Below are 24,104 nucleotides of genomic sequence, written 5' to 3' on the forward strand. Positions count from 1 at the left end.
TGCCTTTTCCATTTCCAAATGCAGCTCACGTTTACCCTCTGTAACAGCATACTGCCCGTTCCCTGTAGCACAAAGAACAGAAGGGCTGGTTGGCTACTGTGAAAAGATGGGGAATATTGTTGGGAGAATTCGTTATTCACACAGAAGTGTGGTTTTCTGTCCTTTGAAGTCTTGTGAATTTGAAGAAGGAGGGAAGGAGAAAGTATAAAACAATGTATTCCTAGGAAAGTGTTCTCAGTTGAGGACAAGTATCAATAAAGTCTGCACAATCTCCTATGGAGAGCAGGAGCAGTGCCTTTTTCACTTCACATATTATATGTATGTAATGTTAAACTTCTTAGTATGTCCTGGGATTGACCTTTCAGGGGCAGTTTTGTGTTTTGATTTTTATCTATAAGGCTTTTATGATCAAAGCACTCTAGAAGAAAGTTTCATGTGTTACATCTGCAGAATTTTAGGGTTGTTCATTCCTCATTTTTAAGTTTACCATTCTGAGTTTACAAATCTGCCTTACTATCAGATGTTCTCAAGGAACCAAGAGAGCAGAGTTTTTGTGTCTGGAAAAGGAATGGAAAACAGATTTTTTTCCAAATACTTCTGGTGATCTGTTAGGACAGTTTTGCATAATTGTTTAAAATGCCCTGGTTCCCAAACATTCACACAGCAGACCATATCTCAACAAGATATTAATCTGATAACTCATCTTTCATCTCATGAGTATGCCTTCCAGAGATGTAAGACAGGATCACTGTCATTGTTTGCATCCCTTATCTTATTTATTTAATTGCAAAGGTAAATGACATTATGAAGATGTTAAACAATACTGATAGACCATTTGAACTCACTGTATTTGGATACTTTAAACTAAGCCTGTGTTCCATTGCTTATCCAAGAGCAAAATATTGGTACTAGAGCCTGCAGTTCATAGCTCTGCTTGCTGTAAAATCTGTTTCCCACCTTTTGGATCAGGTGGGATGAAATCTTTTTCCCTTTGAGGTATTTGTGCTGCTTGCTTTTCCTGAATTCAGGATGTGTGCCATAACCATCATATTATTTTCTGTGGTGACTTATTCTTTTATTCAGATGCATTTGTCAGTCACACGGGTGCAGAAAGTAGATCTTAATGCCTTTAGTTGTCAGCTAAAAAAAATAAATGCCTCATAAGTGAGTTTGTTGGAAATTCTTTCTCAGCTAGTATTAGATGTCTTAACTCTCTTCTTAGCCCATTGGAAAGAGCAACTGTATTTGCCACTGAACCTTGCTGTTAGTCATGAAAGTAATTCACTTATTTTCAGGGGCTTTGGGGGTTTGTTTATGTTTTTTTTTCCTGCTCAACACAAATTTTTGTAACTAAAATTTCCATGAAAATAGGGTTTCAAGAAAAGTAATTTATCTGTTTTCATATGGGTATCTCAAATTGTCAACAAAATTCTTGCATTATCAAGAAGCTGTTCTGAACCGCTGGCTTGCTGTAGCTTTGAAAGAGGCTGCTTCTCATTTGTGGAATAACATTCTATGCAAGCTGTGGGAAACACAATAGTATCACCTTTCTTTTGTTAGCAAATCCTCAATTTACCTGATGCTTAAAGAAAGGCCAAGGCAGTTTCAGAAGCAATTAGGTAAGCAGGTACTTAACACCTGATCAGTTACTGTGAGGTTACAATAGCGAGTGACAGTGACCCCTAATTCATATGTAATTCCTGGAAGCTAATTCCTTATGCAAATACCCCATTTATTACAGTGCAACAAGGGGCTGGTGCCCCACATGGAAACTACCTCTTCTTACGGTGGGGAAAGGGAAGACAGATACAATTTTAATTTTTGAGAAGATTCTAGGACTTGTAGTCGTTGACAGCTGTGGGGATACATTTTCAGGAAGATGGGATTGGGTTACTTTAAATGAAGTGATGTTGGAGAATGCAAATGTGCTTCTCAGAAGCAAAAACTAATGCAGAGAAATGCAGATGTCTGTAAAAGCTGTTAATATTTTAACTTTTTGGTGAGTGCTCCTGGTATTTGCAAATCTTTAATTGAAATGTAAGTGCCTGTTCCTCTGTTCCTTATTTGAAACAAAGCTGAGATCCTGTAAGAACATGTTGTTTGTTTTGTTTTTGGTTTTTTTTTTTTAGCAATTCAGCAGTTACATGTCGATAAAATATTTCACAAAAAGGAGTTGGTTTGGTTCACTGACTCATGTTTTCTTCTCTTTGTACTAGGATTTTCATAAAAGGTACACAAGTAAATTAAAGTGCTGTTCTTTCTTCTTTAGAGGAAATGTTTTACTGCTCTTTGACATAGAAGTGTAGGTGCCAGCACAGTTATAAATGAATAGCTATGAAATGTAAATGAATTTTAAATGTTCTAAGTCTTACACATTGGCAGCACAAGTTCATCTAGTACTGAGACACTATGTCTTGTCTTTCCTAATGTGGAAATTATTATTTCTAACAGATAATTAATTACCAATGCAAAAATCAGGCAAAACAGAAAAGAAAATAAGGTTGGGGTCTCTGTGGTGCTTGGTAGTTAGAAAAAGACAATGTAACAGGGAGAGGGTTAATCTCCCCTTCATCTCCCCACAGTTACTTGCTTCCAAATCAATGTGTTTTGGGTGGAATTTCCTCATTCAGTTTCAAAAAGCAGCAGAAACTTAAAAGAGTGCTTTTCAGGCCTTAAAGTCAAGGCAAAGAAGGATAATGAAGGGCTCTTGCTCTTTCCATCTGCATGTCTTTGAAGGAAAATTCAAACCTTTTACCGCACAGGAGCAGATTTGCATCCTCTCCCTATCTCCTGGTGGAAGTAAATCCCAGCTGTAGCTGGCCAGGCTCTGCAGCCCTCCCTGCTTCTCCTGTGGCAGCTGTTCCATGAGCAAGAGAAGAGTTCCTGGAGGCTCTGGGGGTCTGTCTGTGCTGCCTCTCTCCCTGCCCACCCATCGGGATCCCGTTCCCTCTCAGAAGGGGAGCCAGAGGAAACCATTCGGTGTCAGCCCTGCTTATTATCTCACCACCTCAGAAAACGAGGTTTTGGCAGTCGCCTGTGAGCTCTGAGCTGGTGGCTGCTTTCTGCCGTTTCTGGTAGTGAATTATAAAGGCAGTGAATTTCAGCAAGATTTGTGAAGTTCAGGAGCTGGTTGGATGACATCGGTGTCCCCAAACTTAAGTCCCCTGGGGCAGCACGGTAATTATAGCTCTCTCACAGGCTGAACATCCCAGAGGCATGTGCTGGCCAGCCAGTCTGCCCGTGCATACCTCTGTGATCCAGAGATGTCGCCAGCCAAAGCCAGGAGGATGCCAAAGGAGATTGTGAAAGGAGGGAGAATGGGGAGAGTGCAAGGGGTCTGGGAGCACTGACTGAGTAAGAGATGATACTGGGGGTGGTGAATCATAGGTACTGCTTGCAGATCCAGTAGGATACAGCATTTCTACAGTCCAGTCCCACATATTCTAAATGGTGGGAAATATTAAGATCTACAGCCTCTCAGCTAAGAGGCTGCTGTTCCCATGATAGCAGGCAGTTACTGAATTGTGCTTGTAAACTTGTTAAGATGTTTTTTCTTAGGACTCTCCTGTAGCTTCTCCCTTGGGGACTGATGCAGAATGGTGACACACCGCTGCTCGAAGCATAGCTGAAGTTGTTTTGCACATAGCCCAGATAAATCTGAGTCTTTTCTTTCACCTGGGGTGTCGTGGAGTGCTGCTTCACTTCACTTCACTGGGACAGCAAAACCCTCAAGCGGCCCAAAGCTTCTCATGTGATATTCACACTTCTCAATGTTGTGTGCTCCTTCAGAAAACAAGTCTGTATTGACACAAAACAACACTGACAACCTTGCTTGTGCCAGTATTGCTATTGCTAGCACTTCCTTCAAAAGCCTTCTCCTGTTGGAGAAGCACCATTTGTGCTTCTGGGCATTTCCGGAACATTTTTAGGTAGAGACTGGGCTAGAAGCTAATTGTGTAAAGCATGGGTTTAAGTCTGTGTTGAAATCTTACTGCACTTGCTGTTTCATAATCCTTATCTACAGATTTCCTGTTTGCCCACATTGTCAGCAGTGGGCAATTTTTCTGCTTTAAATCTAGATGTAAAGTGGTATTTTCTGAGCATGTCAACTACTCAGATTTCGCTGAATGCCTAAATATTTAAGGCCAGCTTCGAAAATTCTGGATTTAATACATAAGTGACATTAACATTTGAATAAGCAAACTTTATTTTGAATGGAAGGGACTTTTCTCCTGGGTTTATCTGAGACTTTCTTTCTAAATTACATCAAAAAGTCTAGATAATACTTAGCCTGGTACCTAGCTTTCTATTTGACTATGATCAATATGTTTTTAGAGAACATGCCTTAAGAAGAATTTAACAGATTAAAATCAAATGACACCTAATCAGAAAAGAACTAATTGTGCTTTAAATATGCAGATTTAATACTTCTCTCTTAAAACATATGTAAGTTTTTATTGGTAAGTTATTGATATGATCCACTGATTCATACATGAAAACTTCAGGAGCTTAATTCAATTCATTGCCTGGAAAAAGCAAGTGTGTGAGGGGTGAATTTAAGCTAGCTTTCCATGAGCTGCTGCTGGAACTGAGGTGATTGAAGAAGTGAAGAAACCATTCAGCCAAGAACTGGTTCGGCAGATTGTGAGTGTAGGCACAAGACTGAACCTGTATTGGACCCTGTTTTCAGCAAGCTGCTGCTTGTGAGGAAATTCATGCAAGCTGATTCTGTGCATTCCACTTTGCACATGCTCTGTGCCTGCTACAGTGCTGAGATAAAACCAAAACCCAATAACTTCCATAATTTTTGCTGAAGTTGCTATAGGTTTTGGCCCAGGAGCTAAGAGCACAGACATATGTATCAATAATGGCTGAGGTGGCTTTTGGTTAAGCTGTGATCACATTGTGTTACCACATGCTTACACAAGGTCTTTCTCCAGGATTTTTTTTCTTAAAATTTCTGTGACAATGAATAATATTTACATGAGTAATATTTTAAATGAAGTGTAAGTAATAGGTATTAATAGCTATTGCAGTAGTTTCAAATTTAACAGTAATCTTGATTCTTGTGATTGTGATTTCCTTTATTTATTGTTTATTTAGCCTGGACACTGCTCTGTGTTGCCTTGCTATGCTTTTTGTGTGACCCAGCCTGCTACCTGCTCACTGCAGGGCATAGAACAGCAGAAACTCTCTCAGGTCCCCACTTTTGCCCACTTCTGCTGCTTTAGCTCTACACTGATTAGAAGCCCAAGAGGCAATGTTATGTCCTTATTTTGTGGGCATATGTGTATTTGAGTGGGGAAAAGACTTAACTGGGGACTTGAATGTCCTGCAGTCCACTGAGACTTCAGAGACTCAACTGGAGACGTAGCAAAACATGATTCACATGTCTAAAACTAGTGAATTATTTATTTGCTGGAACTTCTAAAATGTTTGGAGGATTTAAAAATTAGATATTTAATTATTTTAATGTAATAAAATGATTTTTAGTAGCCACTACTAAACTTTCATCATCAATTTTTATCATTCTTTTGTATTAATGGTGTTTATGTATCAATGCTCGCCTTCTGCAAGCAACTAAGACAAAATAGTTTCTCTTGAAAAAACTGTAGACTGAAGTTTGGCAAAGAAAAAATAATCTTTGGCATCTTTTAAGAGCTGCTTTCTGTTATTAAATCACAACCTTATCCTCTTATTTTGATTGTTTTTGAAAAATTGGATTTTGGAGCCATTTGATGTCTAATGTTTGGGCACTTAAATTTCTTTTGTGCCTGTATATGTTTAAATATGTATATTTAAAATAATGTTGTCTATTGCCTCTGAAACTCTCAGCTAGTGGTTCTGGTGGGATGCTATCTCAATTTCCTCTATTTTCCTTAAAAAGGATATATGAAAACTCCAGTTACAGCATCAAGTTGTGAAGGCCATTTGCTTTTGCAACTGATCAAACAAAGAGAATTAAATGAATTCTTCTGAAGAGTTATCATTTGTTTTGCTTTGTTCTGTAGGTTTTTGTCAAGCAGGCAAGGATTTACGGTTGGTGTCTCTGTGCATGGAGCAAATTGATATCCCAGCAGGCTTCCTGTTAGTAGGAGCCAAATCTCCCAACCTTCCTGAGCACATTCTAGTCTGCGCTGTTGACAAGAGGTTTTTGCCAGATGATCATGGGAAAAATGCACTTTTAGGTAAGAGATCTTTTTTTCCTTTGTGCCATAATAATTCAGAGAAAAAAAAAGCCAGTTGAAAATTATCTAATGTCATTTCAGCTAATGACCTTCTATTAGAAATATGTTGAGGAGAGGACTGACTTCATTAAATCAAATCTGTAGATGAACCTGCCTTAAAAGCCCATTTTAAAACAAGTCCCTGATTCCACAATTAATCACAATTGAATCTCCCAGATTTTTGTGTGGGCAGAAGTCAATTGCAGCCCTGGCATTCTAAATGTGAACTATCCATATTCTGTTTATCTCAGCTGGAGCTTACAGCATTTTCATTTAAGAAGAAATATGCTCATGCAAGTACTGAAAATGAACTATATTATGTTTTGGGTTTTTTTTTAATTAAGGGATGATTTCTGCCCTTGGCTTCACCAGGATCATTGATCTCAGTAGAAGTTCTGGGAGCAGTTTGCTTCCCAAAAACCAACACATAGGGACACTCAGCCCTACCTTTCCCAATTATGTCATAATCTGTTACATTTATGAAGTTTAAAATCTTAGTACAACAATGCCTCTTGGTAATTGAAGACAGGCCTATGTACACCTAGATTTCCTGCCTGGGTCACAACTGGTACACATTTTAACAAGGTCATAGAAGTGATTTAATGTATTTTGGCTCCTTTAGCCTATTTTGAATTTACTCTTTCATTTCTGCCTCCCGTCTTTGTTCTGCCTAGGATATATTCAGAAAGAGCTTTCAACAGGAAAGAAATTACAACAAAGGATAAATACCCTGATTTACCTGCAATGCTCAAATTCTGGTGCAGACCACCAATATTTTGTGTAACTATTGGAAACAGCTTTGTTTTGTGCTTTAACTTTACGTCTCCATTAAATCCATTTGATAAATCCATACATAGCAAACCTTTGGGCCTAAGGCAGAAATGCCCCTGGCCTGAGTTGGATAGAGGCTGTGGTGTGATGTGCCCTCACTGGTATGACTGGGGATTTGGGATAACAGGGTACACTTCAGGATTCAGAGGAGCTTCTCCCCTGCTAAGCTGGGGAAGTGTCAGGAGCTGACCAATAAGAACTGATAGGCAGATGGTGTTTAAACCTGATTAAATGTGGTACTGCTTGTCTTTGATGGTAAGCCTCCCCCTCCATTCCAGCTTTGTATCCATCCATCCATCCATCCATCCATCCATCCATCCATCCATCCATCCATCCATCCATCCATCCATCCATCCATCCATCCATCCATTCTCTCTGGTCTCATTTGTTAAGGAGCCTGGTGACTCACACCTCTGGTATTGCTGAAGTTTCTGTCACTGTCACCTGTGAGCAAAGAAAGAACTGACTCAGTAGCTCTGAGAGACCCTGGTTACTCTTTCTGAAAACTGTGGAGATACACTGGTAGATCCTGTGGGCTGCAAGAGAGTAAAGAAGGAATGATTCAGTCCCAGGAAAAACAGGATGAAGAGATTTGCATCTTGGCATCCTCATCGAAGCTGATAATGAGGTGTAGTAAGGCTAAAGACAATGGCCTTATTATTAAGAGTTTTATGGATAAGGGATTTTGTCAAAAACACTGAATATCTTTGTCATAAACCTGTTACTTTGGCTGACAGGTGAGTGTAGGAGCCAGCATCCTCCAAGGTGTTTGTCATTGTGGAAAATAACAATAGTAGCAAGAATGAAAAATTGATTCTCTTACAGATCTTGAACTGATTAGTAAATGGAAAAAACCACAAACAAACAAAAATAAAGCATTTCCACTAGGTATTAATCTGCTAGCACTTTTATAAATCATTATTGATATTCTGTAGAAAATCTGTTTCATTAAGGGTTGAAATCAAGTCAGAGATAAGTGGCATGACAAGTAAGACAACAGGGCTTAATTGTTCAGCATTAGATAATAGAGGGCTGATTCAAACAACAAAGGTTTTAAGGCAGACCCATTTCAGAACATACCCTGTGCTTTGTTCTATGAAATCTGCCATCATTATGCCAGATTCCCATTAACACAGCTGTGAATGGCACTGGACATCAAGGCTACTTAGAATTCTTAGTCTGGATTATCCTCCAGACCTCAACTCAAAATTTCACCCTTTTCTGTGAAGCCTTGTTGGAAATGTTGCAGAAAAACAGTCTTTGTCACTAAAATGGTTATTTTCTTGAGAAGCTATAGGTTTTTGAAACTATTTTAAAGCACTCCTAACTCTGGCCATGCAAATCTTGTGGTTGCTTTCAAGACTGTAATAAAATGTAAGGTTCAGTTTACTTAGAAAGTATTCTATGTAAGAAGCCTCAGGGAAAATTTATTTGATGTTAATTTCAGTCATATGAAATGCTCTGATGAATTAGCCACTGTTTTGAGAGAGATGTCTGCAGTTTGGAATCCATGGTTTTTTTAATATAGAAAAAATGTGGGGTTTTTTTTCCTAATGGAAATTTCCTAGTGTGACAACATAGAGTTGTCCCCCTGTCAAGAGGTTATCCTTCTCTGCACTGTGTAGAGTGGAAAACTGGTGGCAGGATTTTGGCATGAGTCAGTACTTCCCAAAGAGATGTAGGAGTTTCAGAAGAGCTCAGACTGACACCCATGTGCTGTGTCCACAGAAGCTGGCTGGCTGGAGGCTTCCAGTCCCCTGGAACTGGATATGCAGGTAGGTTTAGATGGCCTTACTCCTAGCAAACAGTACAAGACATTTAATCTGCTTGTGTATCTTCTGCTTCCTTCTTCCAGGATTTTCTGGGAATTGTATAGGCTGTGGAGAAAGAGGATTTCGGTACTTCACAGAGTTTTCCAATCATATCAACCTGAAACTAACCACTCAGCCAAAGAAGCAAAAGCACTTAAAGTACTACCTAGTAAGAAGCTCCCAAGGTGTACTGTCAAAGGGACCCCTTATTTGCTGGAAAGGTAATAAAGGTGCCCATTCAATTAGGGGTGGTTCATGTTGTTAGGGTGATGTTGAATGAAAAGTTGAAAGTTGCTGTTGAAAATGTATGCATTCAAAAGCAACTGCTTGAAGGGAGAACTCTTACTGATTTCTTACTGAAGTTTGGATTTTGCCAAAGAAGTTAAATGTGACTGTAAACACTCTTCTTTCATCCCCCCATACTTTTGGTGGTAGCCCTAGATCTTCCCATCTTAGAGTGTGCAGCCATCCTGGTAGAAGATAAGAGGCTACTCAGTCTGATTATTCTTTTATGTGCCTGAAGCACACAGCCAGGGCTGCAGCAGTGGTTTTCCACTGATATTCATCTTTGCAGGTGCAATCCAGTCTGTCTCATGCCTGAGGATAGCTAGCATGCTGTAAGATTAACAAAGCTCAGGGCACTGATCTCAGGGAAAGAAAAGACTTGGGTGCTCCTGCCATTTGCAGTGTTTTACACTTGGTCTTACTCTACCAGAGCAGCATGTGTGACATTATGTGCTACAGGAGGGTGCATTTGTGACCCCAAGGCAAGGTAGCCATGGGGGTCTCTTATGGGAGGATGCAGGGTTTTGGAGCTAGAACCATACAAAGACTCAAGGAAAGAGTGGTTTACCCACCCACTGTCTGCCAAGCTGGTTTATGTGCAGACTACCTGACCTTTTCATCTGTGGTCTCACTCAGTGGAGACAGAGTTTGATCTGGGCCCTGTTGTTCCAAAAAGTTGATGTGAGGAGAGGGGAAGCTCTGCAGGAGAACTGACATCTGAGGAGTCACATCCTCATGTGAATAGCAGCATGACACCAGAAAGAGATGGTTATCACTGAGCTGTATGAGTGATTATAGTTTGTATCAGTTAGTGGGTCAAAAGGATCTTGGCTTCAGCTGCTTTTCTCTGTTACAAGGAAAATTAACTGCTGCTTTAGAGGGCATGTGGCTTTTCAACAGCATTTTTCACAAAAATGACACAAATATTTGATTTGGTAGTAAATTTCCAAATAAAGACAAAGGAAGCCTTATTTTACTTCTGGAATCTTTTTTTCTGAAACCCCTCCCTGGTACTCATGCAGTTGGAGTTGGTGTGTGTACTGGTAAATGCAGTTGGGAGTAATGCACGTGTAGAAGAAGCAGATACTGGTTCCACTTTTGGTTATATGCTACTTGCAAGTGTTCTGAGCACCCACGAAAGTTCAGAAAATCAACCAAAAGTCAACCTCATGGGCATTACTTTGATAGGTCCTGTCCCCATATTGCTGTCATCCATCTGGTAACCTTTCACTCTTCACTTAGATTATAGGTCTAATTAGAAGAGTGCTTTTAAACATTTAAACCCTTCTCCTAAAACAAATCTTGATTAGATCTCAGTTTTAAAAATGGATTAATGTGTGATTTTCAACATGACTTTCTCCTCCCTCAACTCGGTTTTCATCCAGACAGACACTAACAGCGCTGAGATCTCCCTGAAGGTTTGTATAAGCATATTCAAAATCTGGGTTTCAGCACAATTTCTCCTTTTAAAGGGCAACATATGACCATTTGTATACAGGTTGTGCCACAGAAGTCTCTGAGTGTTTTCTGGGACATGTCCAATACCTTCAAATCTCTTGGAAGCTGTGATCCGAGGGCTCTTGCCATTTTGCAGCATCTGCTCTGTATTTGCCTGGCCCCCTGAGTGGCCCCCAGGGAGGTTTTCTTAATTAGAAGACAAAGTTGACAAAACTGCGAATCCCTATTTTCCTTGGATGCTGCCATTTGCCGCTGTTTGTTGTACGTGCTCTCTGTGTGCTCTTAACGTTTTGTCGCCTTTCGCCACCGCGTTGCTGAACTTTGCTGCTGGGAGGAGGCCTTGTTAATATGTACTGTAGCTGCTTCATTTGCAGAATGTAGAAGCAGGCAATCATCTGCTGCTAGCCTCTCTGCTAAGCCAAATCCTTCGGTGTCACCGTCCACGACCCCAGAGGGTGGATCAGCTAATGGATACAAGTCAGGGTTCACTCAGACAGGTAGGAGCTGAAAGTGCTGTAAAGATAACCATTGGGGGTGGTAAGTTACCTCAGCCACTGCTGGGTCAGGGATGCTGTAAACAACTGGGTATTTACCTTGAGCCATGTGGAGATTACACTGGAGAGGATGCCTTTCAAAATTTGCTTTGGCAAAGATTAAGACCCAGGTGAGGCTGAAGGTTAGATCAGTCTCAAAACAACAATTGATGTAAAAGCATTAAATGGTCTTTTGATTAATTTATTTGATTCTGTGCCTCCTTGTCTTTGTTTCATTAATTTTTTTTGTGCATCTCAAAAAACTTCAATGACATGTTTATAGGGAAGTGTTTGCTTAGTATATAAACTAGGCTATTTGTCTGGAAAAGAATAATAATCTCCTTTTAGGGAGAGGGGATCAGATGTTATTTTATTTACTTGCTAATTTCCTTATTTATTTAAATTTTATTGCACGCAAAGGTGTACTTGGAATTGCAATTTCCCCATATGCATACAGTGGGTTTTTGGTATGTGAGCTAACCAGTCCCTCACAACTATTCTAGAAAGCTATTAATGATATCCTTAAAAAAGGAGAAAATATATAAATCAAATAGACATTGACTGACAAAGAAGCAGCATCTTAATATCATGTATCTATTTATTTATTTATTGCAAGTAGACAAAGTGCTTTTGTTTGAGCTTTCTTCCTCATTGCTTTATTGCAGCTTCATCTATGCTGTTGTATGTTTTTGTGTCTGTGCTATTTCTTGAAAAATTAAAAACAAGAGAAAATGACTTGTTAGTTGTTATTAATTGATATGAATGTCCAAAACCACGTTTCTTTAAAGGGAATGAAATGCAGATAGAAAGCTAGATGGTTAAAATACTTTTTACACCTAGAAAGTTTGTCAAAAGGAGTAATAAACAAAAGCTGAACACAGGCATTCATATGAGACTATAATCATGGATTAGTATTTACAGAGGCACTTGTCTCAGGTGGTTGCCCCTGTCTCTGTTGAGGAAGCAAAATGCTTTGGGCTTTGGGTAAAATTAAATGACAGTGTGGTTAAAACACATCTGCATTTCATTGCATGATCCCTTGGCTTCCAGATCCAGGCATGAGAACTGTGCAGATGCATGAGAACCTGTTTATTTGGAGCAACAAGCATTCTAATATTTACACAGCTTTGTCTTCTATTGTATCTGCCAAGTTAATAGATACACCTTTTATATACGGCTTTCTCCTTATCACTCCCTGCCATTTTCAGTCTGCTTGGTGTTTCTGTGTGTCACTGTTTGTACTCCTAGGTCATGCTCGTCAAAACCTTTTCATCTCCTTCTCCTGTTATCTCCTGGTGAAGATAATGCCACATACATACACATGAATCCCCTGTGACTGGGAGAAGGGGGGAGAGCACCTTTTATTCAGTGGCATAAATTCTGATGTGTCACCTATGATGTGGGGCTTTTCTGGCTTTTTTTCTTCTAGATTCTGCAAAGCTCTTTCTACTGGAGTTGGCTTCTAGGTTGTTTTAAAACAGGACTACTTATTAGCAGGTTGTTTTCTGAAATTGTTTTCAGCTCATCATCAACTCATATCCCTTTTTTTCTTTAAAAGCTGTGTAAATGTTTCTGGTGAGCAGTTCAGTCTCTGAGTTCTACAAGATATGTGTAGGTAGTTATGGGCAGACAGTATCAAAAATATGGGTTTGGGCAGACACTTGAGGGGAAAATTCAATTCACGTGTTAAGCAACTAGAAACAAGGCTTTACAAGAGAAAGATGAAGAATTTTAATAACTGGTATTTTAATAAGTCCTGATTAGGTAACAGAGTGGTGTTTAAACATATACCAGCCACACCCACATTCACAGATAAAATGTGAACATTCAAGAGAATGTATTACAATTAGAGATGGGGGACAAAAATAATCCCCAAAGCTTCTGGACAGTTTACTTTAAAGAACTTTTAACACTACATATTTGCTACATCATATTTAATGGCAGACCAGCATCTCCCTCCAAGGGCCCAGACCCAGTGGTCTATTTTGTTAGCCTTTCAGTGTATTTCCTATGAGCATGGACAAGATTTTCTGGTGGGGCAGCAGCAGCAGAGGCTTCTGTGTTTGCTCTTCATGTCAGCTACTCTGTCTGGCAAAGAAGAGCTTCCTCCCACCCTCCTCCACCAAATGGTGTGTGGCCTGAGGGTGAATGTGTTTGGCAGATCAAGTTGGTCTTTGTCTTCTGTTTTCTTTAGCTGGCTGTTTTACTGGGACATCTGTAGGTGAACTTAGACTCCTTTGCCTACTTGTTGCAAACTACTTTCTGGACTGATGCTGAGTTAATATTCTTTCACTCTGGTCATAAGAATTTGGATTTGCCAGTGTATCAGCATCTGAATGCCAATTTTTTCTTGAAGTAAATTGCAACTATGAAATGCCTGATGTTAAAGGGATTTACATGCTGAGAAGTTTGGAATCAGTTTGATACTGGGCAAATATTCAATTTGTTTGTTCTTCAGTTTATCCTTCTATAAAATAAGATTTATAGGTTTTAGCTGTGGTAGAGTGCTCCATGAAGTTTGTTAATTTATGCAAAGAGGTTGGGGTCAAATGCCCTTAATTTTTTACCCAGATTTATAAACGAGCATATGCATTTTATAGTTTTGTAGACAGTAGTGCTGTAAGGAGGCTATGTTTTTGGGTGTGGTTTTTTCTGCCCTTAGTCAAGCTTAGCTGTGTCTGATAGAGATTCAGTAGCTTGTTGTTGAAAATCTCAGGTGATGGAGATGCCACAACCTCTTTTAGGTAACTTTTTCCAGTGCTTATTCCCTATGCTTGCTGGCTGCAAGTTCCATAAGCTCTTCGTCTTAGCTTCCTCATGTGAACCATGAGGAAACTGCATTTACTTGCCTATCCCATGAGGCTATTTTGAGGAGCAATGAGATAACCCTTTCTACAGTTAAAATATTTTTTGAGTGTGTGCGAGTGCAAAATACTGTGGGAGAGATCAGTCATGGGTTCAGTGGAGTATAAGATTCTATAGAAACACCCAGTTAAGTGTTAAAACTCCTGAAAGATACATGGTAATTTCTTAGGAGTGTAAAAAAATTGTTTGCAATTTATGCAGAGATGAGTGTTGATAAATGTGTATGCAATAAAAAAATCATATATATATATATATGTAAATTTTAATCATTAATTAAACAACTTCTGTTCTCAGATTCTTCAGTGTTCAGTCCAGCAAAATCATCTTCTGCTGCTGTTAACTTAAGTGGAACGCAAGACCCATCCCGGAACAAGAACATTGTGAAACCTCTGGCTCTGTCAGTACAGCTCGTAGGAAAGGCATTTGCTGCAGGTATGGCTTTGCTTTCCAAAACATCTGAGAGCCAAGGGAATAATCAGCTTAACAGCTAAGAAAAGAGAGTGTTCTTTTTTTGGTGGAAAAGGGAAAGGAAAACATTTGCTAGCATTCTCCAGAACTCTCATATTCTTGCAGTCTTTGGCACAGAAATTTTTGCAGTTAGTACTGTCCCCAAGGTTGAGCCACACCTTGGCTTTCAGATGTAACCTCTTGGTAGGAGTGCAGTGATATCTCTCTCTGCCCTTCCTAACCGTAAGAGAGCATAAATGTCACCTCTTGATATCACACTGATTCCTGCCTCAGTAACTGAGAGTTGGGTGCAGTTCTGCATTTCTAACCATTATAGTTCCTCCACATACATGTGCTGGAATTTAGTCTCATTTCAAGGAATTTTAATATATCTGCTGTTTTAATTGCTTATTTCTGTATTGTGTGTTTAATAAATTGTAGCCCTCAACTGTAACATCTAAGTCCCACACTGACACTGTTGGGATAATCTGATTGTTTTTTACTTTAGGTGGTTCATCTTTGAGAAATAAAAAAGAAATCATCACACTTATTGCAGGACAGTATGCTTGAATAAGAAAATATATCTATTTATTTGGTTTATATATGCACATGAGCATATATATATCATTTTATACATGATGTATTACATCTGCTATTTAATACAACATGGTATTGGTTATGGTACATAATACAATTATGTTGTATCTAATAAATCATTAACAGTTCTTTGTGCAAAACATCTTTCCCCCTCCATACTTGTGTGTTTTTATTTTGCACTGAAATTTCTTCCGAGCTTTTCAACAACTTCTGTAACTGACCCATGCCCACCATATCTGTCTGTACAAAATTGTTGACTCTGAGTAGATATGAGGAGCTTACAATGGGCAAGTGAAATGATTCATATTTTGTAATTGGCAATTGTACCAGAATTTATTTGGATGTCTGCAGCTGGGGAGTTGCATTGTTTTGAGCTACATACCCACATCTCTAACACTTGCAGTTGCAGCTGCCATCAGCCAGCTGCTGCACCATCCCCTGGTGTTGCTCCTGGAATGTGTTCTTGGGAGCTAAATCCTTGTGAAGCTGCCTGATACCAGCAAGGAACTGCAGTTTCCAGTGGCCTCCATGTTGGCAGTTTATGCCATTTTTTTGATTCTGCAAAAACTGAGTTCTGAAAAAGAATGAGAATGATGAGTGATGGTAACTTCTGGTGATCATCTGTGGTGGATATAGCGGGTCCTGCCAGAGTGTCAGACTTGCTGGGACTGGAGAATCACCTTAGGCAGAGGTAGCAAAATTAAGCATGGTTTGCCTCAGTAATGCTCAGGCCATGTACACTTTGCAGCAAACTGCCCTGTCCTCCCCTGGCCAGTGTCCTTTGCTAAGGCTTTAGATGAGAGTCCTGTAGTGAATTACTGTGCATAGCATAGGGATGACTGGGGGAAATTGTGTAGGTACACACAAGTGGCTTAGAAATCTTTTCAAACCGAATTCGTGATGTATATTTAAAAAAAAAAACACTGTGTAAGAAAATATATCAAAAACTTCGCAATAAAATTGTGTGTGTGTAACTTCTTATTGTATTTTGGTGGGGCTTTCTTTGCATTTTTTCTTCCACCTATCCCTCCTCACCTTGAAGTCTGGACACCCCTTTTCAAGGCTTGGATTTTGCAATCTGCATGTTTCTCTGCTGAGTGCATTTCATGATTTCCCTGAAGTATGTTTTTTTTCAGTCACGCATCTTGCCCTGTTCTTTTGCATCAGTGTGTGGCTGTATTATTTTATTTGTTTGTTTTTAAGAATGTCTCAAGCCACACACTCTGTATTTTATTATACTCAGCTCCTCTTTCACTGCGTGCCACGGATGTTGCTAATGGAAACGCTAATGGAGGAAGAAATAATGCATTGAGTACTACAGTCTCTCGGCCAATGCCTCACTCGACATCTCCAAGTCCTGGCTGTGCAGCTGGAGATCAAGGTAAAGAAAACCTCTCTGTTTTTTTATTCTAAGCTGCATTGGATGGTGAGCTTGAAATTTGTGATTTTGTTCTTCTTCCAATTGTAGCTGTTCCTACTGTTCAGTCTTTACAGATCCATTTGCTTTTTGGCATGACCATTAATGATAATGCTGGACATTTTAGAACAGGTAACAATGTTTTTCACATCACAGTCTGGTTTTATGTAAATCTAGGTATGAGCCTCTTTTGCTTTGCGATGTGATACCCTCTCAACACTGATGGGAAATGGAAGGTGGGCTGGAATTTGGTCATTTGAGAGGACAAGGTTTACAATTAGTTTTTGCTTTCCTTCCAGCATCCATGTCCAGCTCTGGACCACCAAAGAAACGCCACCGAGGATGGTCTCCTGGGTCCCCAGTCCCACCTCCTGGTTTAGCAGTACCTGTTCCTACGATCCGACCTTCGACAAGAACAGGTAAAACTTGAATGACACCGAGATTTCATTTGTTAAAACGTGAATTCAGCCAGCCCAGCATCCCTGTGCTGCACCTCTCACGTGTTGCACAGCAAACATAACTGATCTTGTTGAAGTATTTAAGCACACCATGGAGTATTTAAGTACACCATGCTCCCAAAAAGCACACAGGATGCTTGGTCCTGGTAGTTGTAATCTAAGATGCGACACAGGGGAAGTAAAACTGCTGGGGGAGAACGAGGAAAGGAAGAGGCAAATAATATTATTAAAACTATAAAGCTAAAATAAATCCATGGTTCCCCCAACTGTAACTCAGTTGTTCTAAAATTGTGCAGGTGTATGGATATATGAATATATTTCAAGGATTTTTCATTAGCCTTCACCTTGACTGTTGTGTTTCAGTGTGGTGTGGGATGCTACAGAACCTGTACACTCCGTTTCTGCATGGGAAAAACAGCTTTATATAATTTTGGCCTAACAAAGGACACTGATACTGATACACTAGATGATCTTCAGTTAAAAGCAGAAAGTGAGACCAAATGTTAGTCATGTGTGGAAAAGCTGTTCGAGTTTAATATCATGGCAGGAAATAGAATTAATTACAAGTACTCATTGATATCCATGTAGATACCTCTTTATTCATAACTGTTAATAAAACTGTTCCCTATTTGAGTACTTTTCAGTCGTGAGATTTAGCATATTTTCTAAAGGGGAATAAAGAGTTATTTATTCTTCTCTCTATAGAGTGAAAGAATAAGCATCCAAGGAGTGAAAAAAGCCATTCATCAATATGCACAATGCTTTTTTAACTCTGCTCTTGAGAACTTGGTTTTAAGATGTTTTGGAATTATTTTCAGAGATATTCATCATAGGAAGAAGGGTTACATGGTAATGCAGGCCTGCTTTTCTGAACACCTCAAATTGCAGATTTAGTCGGTTTCTATCTTCAGAAACCTGCTGAAGAGACAGGTTATAAGGCATTCTCCCCTGTTTATTGAGTTTGTCTCCACTAATCTGCTACCTCTGTTGTGTATTCCATTTTCTATGAGGCTTTAGTAGTACTTTTTTCTGTTGGATAGACAGCTTCCCCTGGTAAAACATTCAGGTATGCATTCATTCATCCTGACTTTGATGTTTTTCTATTGATGGCATGGTTCGAAAAAGTGGTTGCAAACCACCAAATGAAGCCTAAGAAACTTGTGAAGCAGGCCTTACTCTGAAACCTGATTACAGATTACAAAATTCTTGCACTTGGCTTCCTTTATTTATGAAAGCTGCTGCTGCTCTTTCATGAGTAAAGCCTGATTTTTATCCTTGTAGCAACTATCAAAGGGCAACTTTGAGATTTTGGCCTGCTTTTATTTTTCTTATCTACATATATTCTAGGTCAGAAGTTGAAGCAGTTTCTTCCCTTGTATTGAGAGGCAGTATTGGGGGGTGGCCTTTTGGCTTAGTACTTGGCATTGTTTAAAGATGCATATTCAAACCTGTGTTTTGCTCTCTCATTCTCACCAACAATACAGTGGCCAGAAAAAGTTTTATTTTAGGGATGGGGCTACAGGAGGATATAGGCTCTTCATTTAAATTACTTAAAACTATAGCAGGAAATGCAGAGACCTTTTGAATTTTATTACAGTTAGTGATTTGCAGTAATTTTTTTCTTATTTGTTCATAAGGCCAAATCACAGTATGAGCCTTTTAGTAATGGAAGTCTCTCTTTTCTTTACTTTATAGAGCCTCTTTTGTCAGTCCCAGTTCCTCAATCCATGTTAACTGGAATTTTACAGCCTCAACCCATCCCAGCAGGGGAGACTGTAATAGTTCCTGAAAACCTGCTGAATAACTCGGGAGTCAGACCAGTAATTCTGATAGGTAAGTCTTACACTGGGGAATCAAATGCTGCATTTTGTACTAACACATACTCCCCAGGACAAAGAGGGGTTTATTTCTTTTTGTTGGTTCTGGCATTCAGTACAATACAAAGTTGGTTTGTCACAGATATTTCCTTTAGTTGCTCAATATTTAAAACTGAGAGTCAGGCAATTTCTGGAGAACCTGATTTGCAAACAGGTCACCACTAGGTCAAATTTATGCAGAACCACTGGCCAAATCTAAGTTTTATACAAATAAGATTTTTGTAAAACCCAGGGAGAGAACAATTTCCAAGTAATGAAAATAGCTTTCCGGTATAAACAACTTATAAACCAAGCAAATATTTCCTGCAGCATTTATAGTTCAGATCTTGAAGCCCCAGAATTCTACATGAGAACCAGAAAATTGATTTGCACTGACTAAACAGAAGTAAATCATACTAACTTTTTGTCATTTATAGTCCATAGTTCTTGTAAGCAATTGAGATAACAGATCAGGCTTCAGGCTTTTAAAATCCTTTAGGTGTATAAAGTACTTTGTTAACCCTTAGGAAGACATTTTATTAAGAGTATGACTTTTAATGTGAATATGCCTTTCAACCTGAGCTATTTGGGCATAATACATTAAAATAGATGGGTCAGCTAGTGCTGCCAAATTTTTCATGAGTGAATTTTTTTTTTAACTCTATATTTTATTTAGGTCCAATATAGTATAGATGGTCATATAAAGTAGCTTCAGTGTCAATTGAACATGCTTGTCAAAACAGTCTGTGGAATCATTTACATGAAGGAATGGAGAAGTTCTCCAAGTCCTGACTTGCACAGATAATTTTAATACACACAGCTCCTGGAGAATTAACAGGGCCATGTACACCAGTAAATCTGTCAAGGATAGGGTTACGCTTCTGGTTTGTTTTGCTCAGCGTTGTTTCTGGAAGCCGATTATAAAGCTCTAGCGCGGTGCTCTAATGGTTTTCAGAGAAACACTTCCTTATTAAAGATGAGAGTGCCTACAGCCATCAGCTTAAGTGCAAATTGAATGCAGCCCTTAGGCTCTTGGAGAGCTGCCATTAAGTCCTCAGTTAGGCTAAACTGTTAGTGGCCCTGAGAAACAGCGTCCTATTAATAGTACAGAACCAGATGTACCCAAAAGGATGGATTTGGCAAAATCTCTGTGGAAATGCTTCTTTTGAAATGAAAAACATTCTGAAGGAAAAGAGGAGTTAGCCTGTGCTCATGTGCTTTACCTTACAGAATAGCATGTTTAGTTGTCAATGTTTATTTTACCTGTTTATGAAAACAGAATGGGGAGGTGGCAAAAAAAAGTGAAATCAATCACAGCAATACCACAGTGGTTGAATCAATGCTGATGTGACTTATCCTGCTTTTATAATGTTAAGATCAATGTACTTTTGCTTTAATTGATTTTTCTTCTTTGTACACTATATTATGGCGAATCTGTATTTAAAGGTCAGGGTAAGACCCAAACAGATAATATTTTCATCTCTATTTGGATAACAATAGTTATTACCCTGCTGGATATCATGCAGTTAATGTTAGTTCTTGCAAATGTATGTGATCACTTGTTGTAAAATGCAGCAGAGGATCCCTGGCCTATAATTTATTTTTTAAGCTATTATAATGCCAAGAGCAGTTATTGGTGCAATGTATTTTGCCAGACAGCTTTAAGAAAATGTTTAGAAATGTATTATTGTGCAAGATTTCATGTAATGGCAAATTTTATGAATTTCTGTGGGGGTTTTGTTTGTTTTATCATAGGCTATGGCACTTTACCTTATTTCTATGGAAATGTTGGTGATATTGTTGTAAGTCCCTTACTGGTGAACTGCTACAAGATTCCACAGCTGGAAAACAAGGATTTGGATCTCTTGGGCTTGTCCAGCAGTCAGCTGCTAAGTGTGGAGAATATGATACTTTTAACTATTCAGTATCTTGTCCAGCTAGGTAAGCAATTTGTCATAAGTACTTGGTTTTATTTGAGACTGTCCTTTTTTCTTCATACCTTCTTTATGTCCCTTTTAGGGCCAGTTTTCTGGCTGCTTTTGTGGCTGGAAGAGGCAAGTGGCTCCATCTAGTGTGTGTGACTTTGCCACTTGGCTCCTGAAACGGAAGAAGTGAAGTGAATTTAAAGGCTGATACTGCTTCTACTCTCCATATGGGGATTGACCAGGTCACCTTTGTGAAATGGATTTGCAATGCAGATAACTCATTTTCTTAGGGTATCAAACCATCAGTTATCACAGCCCTTTCTAAGGACACTTGGTCTGTTTTATTCAGTTTTGTGACAAATGCTGGCAGATGTGTGATGGTTGTCATTGTTTTGGTGACAGCACTGTTTACATGAAAACCACATTTGTTATTCAGACTAAGGCAAGTGATTCAGTGAATATCTCATTCTTGTAAATGTTTTTGAAATGGACTTTTTGCAAGTTTGAGAGCAAACCAGCAAGTCACATTTTTTCCCTCTTATTGCAGGTCCAGTCATTTTCCCCACCTTAGAATGAAAAGAGAGTGGTAGCAGCAAGGTTTTAGAAGTTAAAAACGCAGGATAGTTTTGGGAAACTTCTATGGTAGTCTCACCCTAACTTTTGTATTTGAAAAGATGCCACTTATCACAGGAGAGTGTGAAGTTACTTTTGTGAATAGCACAGTGCATCTGTAATACATAATGGTAAGAAATATGCAGGTGTTCCAAAAGCAGCACAACTGCTGATAGCCTTACAATTTGGGGACCAAATGTGCTCCAAACCCCAAACGGGCAGGTTTCACCCATGAGTGCTTACACTTCTCTGCAGTTTGTGGAGGAGACAGGAAGGAAACCATTTTCCATGTTGTAATAATACTCTCTAAGTGACCTGTTAGCTTTGTTTATCATTCTCTGCCTCACTAGTTCATTGGATGCCATGTTAGAACTGGCAAGGGGTTTCTTAATTTTTTTACAGGATGTTTTTCTGTTACCTTCTTTCAGTGGCCTAAATTTCTTATTTGAGATTTTCATCTTTATTGGGAAGTTGTAGAGTGTATGTGGTAAAAACAGCTGCTTCACACAATTCTGGATTGATAGAGGCAGCTTGCAAATTTGTAGCCAGCTGATAACAGCCTTTCCAGTTAAAATAAACTATTTGTTGAAACCTGTGAGTCAGTGAATCATGCTCCATGAGCAAGTCTAACTTTAGATGGATGTATCAAGTCTGTACTTGCTGCAAACTAGAGGAGGCTTCATGCAAAGCTTCTGTAGCTGAACTGCGTTCATTGAGCACTGTGACTTCAGCATAAAGCAGTTCTCTTATTAGCAGGTGTTTAGTTTGGCTTTTGTTCTTAGCTGGGCAAAGCTGGATAGTTTGCTACTTGACCTTATGTGGAGATGTGTGCCGGTACTGTAAGATGAAAGAGCCTAATGAGGAGAAAAGTAAAAACATTCTGTAGAGGAGGGGATGAAAACATGCTGCTGGTTTGAATATTGCTGTAAACTTAAAGCTGTTGGAATTGTGACAGCTGCACTGAAATGTAGCCTTTGTCCCAGGTTGTTAAATCAAAGCAGATTAGAGATGAGTGGAGGGTGGCCAGATTCAAAAGTTTTTGACAAGAAGAGACAAATACACATATAAATTAACAAGTTATTAATCTAAACCTCTTTTTTTAATTGAGAAAGTAAGACTAACATGTTTTTCTTTTCTCCAGAGTATATTGCAAAAGAGTAAGATAAAGGCAAAGATAAAAAAGCAGGCAAAAGCATGAAAGAGAGGCTTACCTAATTTTTTTCAGATCTCACTACTTGTATAAAATATATTTGCAGATGACTGTGATCACAGATAATAAGAATATTAGCTATGGAAGTGCTCCTTTTTTGGAGAAAAAAGGATATAGCAGAGAATTTCTGTTGGCATTCTTGTGAAATTATGATAGCATTAATTGTAGGATGTTGCTATTGTGTTTTCAGAAATCAGCTGAGCAGCTCGTGATGATATTACCAATCAAAGTAAAAAAAACAAATGCATTTCTGATGCTTTAAACCTTCTTTGAAGACTATACATAGTTAAACCTGTGATTGTGAGCTGTAGCGTGGCTATAAATAAATTCCACTGACTGTGATAAAGAAATAAGTAAAAAAAGATAGAGAAATGTGTTTGATTTTAGTCTGGTTTTTTTTTTTTAGTCTACCTCTGGGTTATCTTGTTATCTTTGGCAGCATTCATGGTGAAGTGTTCTCAAGTATTGTTTTTATACATCAGAATGCCCATATTTGCAGTATGGGTTACATTCCACCATCTGCAATCATCAGCTTTTTACAAACACCATCTCAGCCTATGCAGTGCTAAGGTGGTTTGTGTTCTGGTTGAAAAAGATTTCTGAACCCTGTGGTGTACCTCCTGTTTAGGATTCTGAAATCATTCCCCTTTCTCTCTGTGCATTGTTGTGGTGCATTTGAGTCATTTTGACTCTAGATTTTGTATGCTGTGACACCCGGAGGTGTTTTGTAGTTTTAATGTCCAAATGCACATCCAGACTCAAGGCTCTTGCAGGGCTTTGCTTTGAGTAGAAGGGATTGTGAGAAACTAAAAGCAAGAGCTTATTCCAGTAATTATCTTGTCTTAGGTGGTTGGAGAAGTAGTTTCTGTGGGATGTACCCTGAAGAAGATGAGTGTCATGCAGAAATGGATGACATTTGAATATATTGACTTAAACTGTATAGAATAATGGAATAGAATCATAGCAGCATTGAATCATTTAGTCTGAAAAAACCTTTAAGATCAGTGAGACCGATCATTAACTCAGCACTGCCAGGTTCACCACTAAACCGTGTCCCCAACTGCCACATCCATGTGTCTTTTGAATGCCTTCAGGGATGCTGAATAGGTTCCCTGGGCAACCTATTCCAATGCCTAACCACCCTTTCAGTGAAGAAATTTATCCCAATGTCCAATCTAAACTACCCCTGGCACAACTTGAGACCATTTCCATCTGTCCTGTCACTTATTATCCAAGAGAAGAGACCAATCCCCACCTGGCTACAGCCTCCTGTCGGGTAATGGTAGAGAGCAGTGAGGTCCTCCTGGCCCTCTTTTTCTCCAGGCTAAACAGCCCCAGCTCCCATTTCCCACAGAACTCGCGCTCACCAGCTCTGCTGCCCTTCTCTGGACACGCTCCAGCACCTCAACACCCTTCCTGTAGTGAGGGGCCCTGAACTGTACACAGGACTCGAGGTGTGGCTTCACCAGTGCTGACTACAGGGGGATGATCCTGCCCTGGTCCTGCTGGCCTCGTGACTTCTGGTGGAAGCCAGGCATTGGCCTTCTTGGCCACCTGGGCATGTGCTGGCTC

The 24,104-nt window shown here is 39.3% G+C and overlaps 1 protein-coding gene across 1 annotated transcript in view; it reads left to right on the forward strand.

The window, feature by feature from the left end:
- Positions 1 to 24,104, forward strand: part of GREB1L (GREB1 like retinoic acid receptor coactivator) — a 131,469-nt gene that overhangs the window by 72,065 nt on the left and 35,300 nt on the right. The window contains exons 6-13 of the mRNA XM_066562337.1: positions 6,012 to 6,188; positions 8,914 to 9,090; positions 10,987 to 11,109; positions 14,305 to 14,442; positions 16,298 to 16,435; positions 16,771 to 16,890; positions 18,625 to 18,762; positions 20,541 to 20,726. Coding sequence (XP_066418434.1) covers positions 6,012 to 6,188; positions 8,914 to 9,090; positions 10,987 to 11,109; positions 14,305 to 14,442; positions 16,298 to 16,435; positions 16,771 to 16,890; positions 18,625 to 18,762; positions 20,541 to 20,726 — 1,197 coding nt within the window. The remainder of the gene's footprint in view (positions 1 to 6,011; positions 6,189 to 8,913; positions 9,091 to 10,986; positions 11,110 to 14,304; positions 14,443 to 16,297; positions 16,436 to 16,770; positions 16,891 to 18,624; positions 18,763 to 20,540; positions 20,727 to 24,104) is intronic.

The sequence above is a fragment of the Molothrus aeneus genome, chromosome 1 (genome assembly GCF_037042795.1).
Source record: "Molothrus aeneus isolate 106 chromosome 1, BPBGC_Maene_1.0, whole genome shotgun sequence".
Taxonomy (NCBI): domain Eukaryota; kingdom Metazoa; phylum Chordata; class Aves; order Passeriformes; family Icteridae; genus Molothrus; species Molothrus aeneus.